This window comes from Diabrotica undecimpunctata, chromosome 1, assembly GCF_040954645.1.
Source record: "Diabrotica undecimpunctata isolate CICGRU chromosome 1, icDiaUnde3, whole genome shotgun sequence".
NCBI lineage: Eukaryota > Metazoa > Arthropoda > Insecta > Coleoptera > Chrysomelidae > Diabrotica > Diabrotica undecimpunctata.
In genome coordinates, this window is record NC_092803.1 from 164,145,856 (window position 1) to 164,154,979 (window position 9,124).

The following is a 9,124-nucleotide window of genomic DNA, read 5'->3' on the forward strand; positions in this document are numbered from 1 at the left end:
CTCTTTGGCTAGACTTTGCAGAAGTGGAAATGAGAGAGAAAATGTGAAATAAGAGTATTATTTGCCCAATTTATAAAAGGGGCGAATATAGGAGAATCTTCTAGCTGTGTTATAATAATTACCAATATACTTAACCACAGACTACAACCCCTCGAAAAGAAGATCATCGGAGAATATTAGGCAGGAATTATGCAAAGAATATTTACCAGTATACTTAACCATAGACTACAACCTCTCGAAGAGAAGTTCTTTGGAGAATATCAGCCAGGAATTAGGCAAAGAGCCATTGACCAACTATTTACGGTTAAGCAGGTTTTAAGAAAAGCCTGGGAATTAGACAGACCCATTTCAAATAACACAAGCATTAAAACAGGGTGATGGACTAGCACCAACATTGTTTACTTTAGCACTGAAATACGTAGTTAGAAGAACATCACAAGGTAGACACAACACACTTATCAAAAAATCAGTTTCACTGGGCATATACAGATGACATAATTATTGTGAGCAAAACCAAAGCAAGAGATGATAATACGTATATAGTATTTTTCATATAAAAATGCGTGCACTTCACAATTTATATAAAGTGACGTCACATATATTTAAAATTTCCAGAACGTCAACCTTAGAGTTCAAATTTTCCTAAGACAGCTAATAATACGAAACCCATACGGAACTGCTCGATCTTTCATAGGCGTCAATATGGTATAATAATCAGAAAAATGTAATCATCATTATATTGGGAATTTTAGAATTATATTGATTAAATAACCAAAAACATTTATTATTATTAATAATATAAATTTTATGAAATAAAAGCTGCTTTTTTAGAGTAAGAATTTTGTTTATTTTTGGATTTCTAACACAATTTGATCATAATATATTATATATTAATAAATTGTATTTATAAATATATATTAAATTTAGATTAATAGCTTTAAAAACTAATTATTGTTGTGTATTGTGATTGTGCTGTATAGCCCAGTCTGGTTAAAAAAAGGTGGAAAAATGTTTCGCAGATATCTGAAGCTTTTAAGACATAGGTGGGGGATACTAGATGATGAATAGATGAAAAGATACTCCTTGTTTTACCTTGCGTTTTTTTTAAGCAATAATTTATGGTCACAATTTGATTTTTTGTTTATAAATTTTTTCCCTTATATTTTAAATAAACAATATTTATGTCATTTTTTATGAATATCTTTATTTTCCCGTTTTTTTAATTAAAATTGATAAATCATTTACAGAGCTATTTGCAAAAAAGCAGTTTTTTTGCACTAATTTATAAATTTTATTAATTTTTTTATTAACAAAATAAAATGGTTTTAATACATTTAAACATCAAGAAATTACCATCTTTTAGATTTGTGTGAAATTTCCCCCGATCAGTCAAATATTTTATAAGTTATTTAATTTGTTTATCCCTGAGGCTAATTATTTAAACTATTGAGCTTGCCCTATTCATGATGCTAGACAAATTCAGCAAATTTCATAGGATTGTTTAAGACTTAGAGTATCTCAGAAGTTAAATGCATATTGAGTTTTCATCGAAATTATTTACAAAATAAACGTTTGAAAAAGGGGTATGTTTTTTACTTATAAACAATAATTGTAATAACTTCTATATTTTTCAAGCTACAGACTTGTATGTACAACCATTGGATAGTTGGTAAAAAAACTCACATTAAACAATAAAAAACCTTCTATGACCAATAGGAACGAAGTAAGTGACTATTTTTAAAAAAATCATATCTCCATTTTTTATAAACATTAAGAAGTAAAATTTGCACAAATTTTGAATGAAAATCTAAACTTTATATTGAAACTTATAGCTATAAAATTTATTTAATTTTTCAAAACGACGGTACTTTCGAAAGATCGACATAGGAAAGTGGAGATGATATCTATTTCAGCTCCGTTTTTTTTTCGGCATCGGAACTTCAAATTGCAACACGTAGGAAAAATTTACATTATGTCGGCTTCCTTTGCAGCTGCAAGCCTCTTTTTTTTATTCTGGGGTAGCTCGTCGAAATATGAATAACTACATAGTTTTCACTGGCCGGAAAATATGGGAAAACTCGGAAAAATTGAGTCCATTTGAAATTCACCCTAAATACTTACTTATATATTTTATAAATTAAATTTCAGGTAATTTTTTACACATTATATTATTATATTCCTTATATTAATTATAATTGTTTGTATTTTTATAATTAACAATATTGATTTTTATTCTATTTTTCTTACAAATATGATATACAATATTAATCTAATCGCCTTACTGCTTTGATAAAATAAGTCGATTTTTTCATCACTTGCCTTATAAATTTTACAATGTTTATTAAACTTTACTTTTTTTATTTTCTTTACATACATTGGTTTAAAAGTTAAAATTTGGTTCATTTATTCAACTTCACTGTCAGGTCTGAACCTTTTTGTTGCAGGTTGTTTGTCTTCACTTATTAATTCAGTCTTTCCATACATTAACATATTAATGGGCGATCTTAATGCCAAGGTGGGTCAAGGTAAGGTAGGAGAACAAGTAGGAAAATATGGGCTTGGAAACAGAAATGACAGAGGAGATCGATTGATTCAATTTTGCCAAAGTGAAGACTTCGTAATAACAAATACCTTTTTCAAATTACCTCCTCGACGGTTATATACATGGACATCTCCACAACATACCAAAGAAAAAATAGTGAGAAATCAAATAGACTACATTATGATAGCAAGGAGGTATCATAATGCTGTTAAATGTACTAAGACGTACCCAGGAGCTGATATAGGCTCAGATCATAACCCGGTAGTTACTGTGATAGAGGCGAGACCAAAAAAGATTAGAAGACCACATAGAAAGGCACTAGATTTAAATAAACTTAGAAACAAAAATATACGACAAGAAACAGAAGAAGAAATAAATGAAAACCTCCGTTTAGTGCAGCAACAAATTAACGATACAAACAACGTTAACCAAAAATTAAAGTATATAAATACAGCTATACAAACAGCAGGAAAGAAACATCTTACAAAAACAACAACAAAGAATAAGGGGTGGATGACACAAGATATACTAGACTTGATGGAACAAAGAAGAAAGATGAATAATTACCCAGACAAATACAAAGAAATAAATAAACACATAAAAAAGAGAATAAAAGATGCTAAAGAGGAGTGGATTAAAGAACAATGTGAAGAAATGGAAACCTATGAGAAAAAGTACGATGCGTTCAATATGCACAAAAAAGTAAAAGAGATAACAGTAAGCATAAAGAAATGCCAAATAGGTAAACTTAAAGACACAGATGGAAATCTTATTGTAGATCTAGAGAATAAAATAAAAAGATGGACAGAATACCTGAATGAATTATTTGAAGACGATAGAGACAACTTAACTCAGATAATCAATGCAACTGGTCCAGACATATAGACATATTGAAAGAAGAAGTAGAATACGCAATAAGAAACGCTAAAAATGGAAAAGCAAACTGACCTGATGAAATTTCTACAGAACTGTTGAAGCTTTTGAATGATAAATCCGTAACCATAATATTAAATTTTGTAGCGAGGAACTAAAACAGTTTCCCCTCTACTTTACTATGTCGATGTTTCGAAAGTAACTTCGTTTCGAAAGGTTTTAAGTTTCGAAAAATTGGATGAATTTTATTGCTATAAAATGCAATATAAAGTTTAGATTTTCATTTAAAATTTGTGCAAATTTTACTTCTTAATGTTTATAAACAATGGAGATATAATTAACAAAAAAATTGTCGCTAACTTCGTTCCTATTGTTTATAGAAGGTTTATTTTTTTTTGTTAAATGTGAGTTTTTTTACCAGCTATCTAATGGTTGTACGTACAAGTCTGTAGCTTGAAAAATATAGAAGTTATTACAATTGTTTATAAGTAAAAAACATACCCCTTTTTCAAACGTTTATTTTGTAAATAATTTCGATGAAAACTCAATATTCATTTACCTTCTGAGATAGTATAGGTCTTAAAGAATCCTATGAAATTTGTTAAATGTGTCTAGCATCATTCATAGGGCAAGTTCAATGGTTTAAATAATTAGTCCCAGGGAAAAACAAATTGAATAACTTTTAAACTATTTAACCTATCGGGGGGAAATTTCGCACAAATATAAAAGAAGGTAATTCCTCAATGTTGAAATGTATTAATAACATTTTTTTTTGTTAATTAAAAAATTAATTAAATTTATAAATTAGTGCAAAAAACTGCTTTTTTGCAAATATCTCCGTAAATTATTTCTCAATTTTAATTGAAAAAACGGGAAAATAAAGATATTCGTGATAAAAAAAATGGTATAAGTATTGTTTATTTAAATTATAAGGGAAAAAACTTATAGATAAAAAATCAAATTCTGACCATAAATTGTTTAAAAAAAACGCAAGGTAAAAATAGGAGTATCTTTTTATCTATCCGTCATCTAGTAACCCCACCTATGTCTTAAAAGCTTCAGATATCTGCGAAACATTTTGCCGTGAAATCGATGATTTTTGTATAACCAGACTGGGCTAATATTAAAACAACTAAATAGTCTGTAGAAAGCTGATAAGCTTTTATATAAGATAGATTATTTGGAACAAGAAATAATGGCGGGACGTTTTTACTATTAATGCTCTAAAAGAGGTAAGTTTAAAATTTAAAATATATAATTTTGTATTAAAATGTTTTCTTTTTCTAGTGTGTTGCAGTAATCTTAAAACTAAATGTATTTACTGTTAATATAGTAGTTTGACAAATAGTTGACATTTTAAAAATTGCTCAGTTACTAACTATTCTGATGTTTTGGCAACACTGTGGGGTTCTGACGTCGTAAATCTTAAATGACGTGTACGCATTTTTATATCAAAAATACTATACCTAAGGAACTTAAATCACATGCTTAACAAATAGGTCTTTCAATAAACATAAAAAAAACTGAAATTCTAGCACAAAGTGGATCGAATAGAGCAACACGACCCTACCTGACAGTTGACAACTTTGAAAAAGTAGACAGATTTATCTATGTAGGAGTCAACAACACAAATCCATTGACATTGACCATGCAGAGCTTTGCAGAAGAAAAATCCTAGCCAATACGGCATTCTTTGCTATGAACCAGATATTTAAATCAGGAGACGTACATCAAAGATATAAGATATCAAGAATCAACAAGACCATAATGTATATTAATACATATATAAAAATAAAAGAAAATTCTTAGATATGATGCAATGACAGATAAAAATGAAAATTGAACATAGATCTAAAACACTTTCAAAGATACGAGAAAGAAGAAGTAGTATTAACGGTATGTTCTTATACTCTATAAGAAAATTAGTAGGTATATGCAAAAAATGTAACTTACGCAAATGTTAAGACTGAAAAAATATTAGCAGTTTCTTTAGGATTTTTTCGTCTTTTTGATATTCTACAATGGTCCATTTTTAAAATTGCATCTGTTTGTAGAATATGAGCATTCTTACTTGTGTAGATGATATCATGTCACAAGGGTATAGCACATTATTCTTTTAATAAAGAAGTAACACCACCTTTAAGTTCTGAATAAATAAAGGAATGTGGAGATAAAAACAAATATTTAGTTGAGATTTAAAAAAAATGTAAATATATGCAATTATCATTGTGTTAAGTTTACTGTCTGTATAAGTCGATACTATCTTTCTATCGTACACAATTTTATTTACAGTTATCTGGTATGGTACGCTATGTATAAAGGAACGTTAATAATTATACTATTATTTTGAATATTATTTTTTATTTTATAAGTGCCTCAGTCCGTTATTTTATTATAATCATCATAGAAATTTGTCTAAAACTGACATAAATGCAAACATTTTATACAGAGGATTGTCCAAAATTATATTATGTGATTACAAGTAGCTGAAGAATTGCACGACCATTGCATGCAAGGTAAGCATGACCTGTAACTGTAAGTACATGTTCGCTGCACTCCCGAAGATCCCAGCCAACTCCAGTCAGTATGTTCTCATTAAGTTAGCTCTATTAACATCGACTTTATGTCGTTTTAATTTTAATTTCTAACATATTTAAAATGCAATCCAAAGCTAATTAGACAGGTTAGTTCAATTGCTAACTATATTTTTACTGGATATGGTCTGATAACATCGAAAACGTTCTGATGAAATTGTAATCCGTTTGGAAAATTTCATTTTTTAATAAATGTTTTGAGTATATACCATTTAACATTAGAAGATTTTTACTTCACCATAAGCTTATAGTAGAAGAATTCTACAGCGATTAAAAGATTACCTTAAGAAAACTTTCCAAGAACTTAGAACCTTTGAGTCTCAGGAAGCGAAACGAACAGAGAGATCAGCACGTGGAATTCGCAACGGAAGAGCAATTTGTAGTCACACATACCTAAACTTCCTCCTAAAATATTCGTTTCGACAATCCGACAATTCGTTTTGCCCATCGATTGTCTGATAATCTGGAGACGTATCCTGCTCAATTCCATTTTAGTACTGTGATTTTTTTGATGGCATATGTTGTTTTTGTTCTTAGATGTATTTCTTCGTTTGGTATTCGGTCTCTCAGAGAGACACCCAACATCTAGCGCTCCATAGCCCTTTTAGTCACGCGAATCTTTTTCACTACCTTTTTGTTAATGTTTCTGCTCCATAAGTGAAATTTAAATTCATAGTTTAATTTACCAGACGCTACTCAGACTAATTCTATGCAACGTGAGAGCTTACATGTCTGATTATCGCTGCTCAACCGAATTTTATGTCCTCAATACTTACACGATGCAATCTGCACAATATCCCTTCCACCAACCCTGCGACTTTCAACGAAGCGTCGTATAATTTGTTCAATAGTATTATTGTAGTATTATTGCATCATCCATACGATCGGCTATAAGGAATATTTCATCTGCGAACCTAAAGTGACTGAGCTTCTCTTCATTTATATTGATAACATGCTCCTTCAGATCTGTCTTTTTACAAGTATGTTCTAAAAGCGTTGTGAATAGCTTTGGAGAGACGGTGTCTCCTTGCCATACTCCTCGCTGTATACATAATTTATTTGTTTCTTGTTCAGCTAGTCTTACCCTAGCTGTGGCATTTTGGTAGATATATTTGAATATTTTAGTGTAGCGATGGTATATTTGGAATTCTATCGATGCTTTTAACATTGCTGGTTTAAGGTATCGAATGCTTCCTTGTAGTCTACGAATATCAGTGCCAATGGTTTCAATGGATCTAAATCAGGCTTGTCCTCTAGGTTGATAGAAGTCTAACTTAGCGTTCAGTGTTTTTTTGATAATTTTTGTGAAAAGTTTGTATATATGCGAGAGCAAACTGATAGGACGGTAGTTTTTTAGATCTGTTATGTCTTCTTGCTTGTAAAGTTACCATTACCTGATTTGCAACTATATAGAAAAGAAATGTTAATGTTTCCTGCCCATTTAAATATTGAGAACAAACAATTAAAGTTTAAACAATTGTAAATTATTGGTAGATATTTACGTTCAATGGACTTCGGTAGTTTTTTTATAATTATATCAAAATTCTAGGTTAAATATTTTTCTTTAACAAGTAAATAATAAAATATGTTTGCTAATAGGCATCAACCTCTAGTCCATTAATTGAAGTATTTTCGTTCAAATTTTAAATATGTGGTAGAAAATAAAAATTTGATCGCCAATTTTACAGTACCGAAAATAATAATTCCAAGGAACATTTATATGTTCCATATCCATTGTTTTTAGAATATATCTAAAAACAATGGATAAAAGAAAATGCGACTTAATATGTGAAATTAATTCCAAAATATATTTATACATCTAGTATTATTTATGACATGTTATACAATTATATTTGACGTCGTATTTTGTGACGACAACAATGTTATCAATGTGTCGCGTCATTATTTTATTTTTTACAAGCATTTTTATAATTGCTTTGGAGTTGAAATAGGAAACTAAAAACCAAAATTGATTTACCACAAAAAGTCAGAATAATATTAAGACTTGACCAAAGAACTACAAAACTAAATTTAAATTGTCATTATCGATCATTGTATAAACCATTATAGCCCTGTATTATATTACAAAATACATTATAGTACAACAAGAAATTGAGGTGGGTGATGCATACATGTACCATAATCTACCAATTGTACGAGGTGCAAATTAAATACATCGTTCACTAATAAGAATATCGGTACACAAGATTTTAGCAGTTATCCTTACATTACCACAGACCCAGCTGTAACAACACACGTATTCACGGTGCGTTTTAGCAAATTAAAATTTTTTGTCCGAATTTCTGTAATATGCTTTACTTTCTATCAGTATCATGTCATAAAGGCATTTTAAAAGTATTGTCTACATCGAAAATGTGTTTGAGAAATTTATTAAAAAAATAATAATAATAAAAATAGGTGGATAACAACGTTGTTAAATGTTTTTTTTTTTAGATAATTAATTGTCAAAAAACGAATTATTGATTAGGTCCATACTGGTCTTAGTATTTGTTTCTAAATATGTAGTTTTTTATCAATGGATAGTTTAGAATTTCTTCAAAGCAGCCAGTTAAGCTTTCTAAATTTTTGATAAAGTTCTTCTCTCTTCTTTTTATTATCAACTTTTCAACGCAGTCGTTTATCTAAATGTAACCTCAGGTATTTTTTAGGGTAGTTGAATAAACACAGGGATGAAGGTAAAGAGGAAATGATGATAGCACTTTCTATAAATAAGATTAAAAGCCACAATTAAAAGAATAAAGCCTACTTATACAATCTGTAATGCAAATAATAAAAGGCTGAAGGAACAGTATAGCGGTATTTAAAGGTAGGGGGACCCTTTAGCCTTATAAGTCAATGTGGATCAATCTCTGGTCAACAAATGAACTTATAAACTGTCATATTTTATTAATGTTGCTAGTTTTAGTATTGTATTGAATACGGACATGCGCTGTAGTTTTTTGTGACTTATTGCTTATTTTTTAAAAAAAGGTTTTGATAATTGATCGCCACTAATTATACGTGGGCTATGGTAATAAAACTTACAATAAGAAATAATGATTTTATCTCCGCCTTTGTTTCTACTAATAATAAAACAATAATTGAAATCTCATTT

At 29.4% G+C, this 9,124-nt stretch overlaps 1 protein-coding gene across 4 annotated transcripts in view; it reads right to left on the reverse strand.

The window, feature by feature from the left end:
* The window catches only part of LOC140432484 (probable multidrug resistance-associated protein lethal(2)03659), a 49,819-nt gene extending 44,266 nt beyond the window's left edge, over positions 1-5,553 (reverse strand). For all 4 annotated transcript variants that reach the window (XM_072520401.1, XM_072520400.1, XM_072520398.1 and 1 more), the window contains exon 1: positions 5,369-5,553. In XM_072520401.1, coding sequence (XP_072376502.1) covers positions 5,369-5,445 — 77 coding nt within the window. In that variant the 5' untranslated portion in view covers positions 5,446-5,553. The remainder of the gene's footprint in view (positions 1-5,368) is intronic.
* Positions 5,554-9,124: the final 3,571 nt, after the last annotated feature.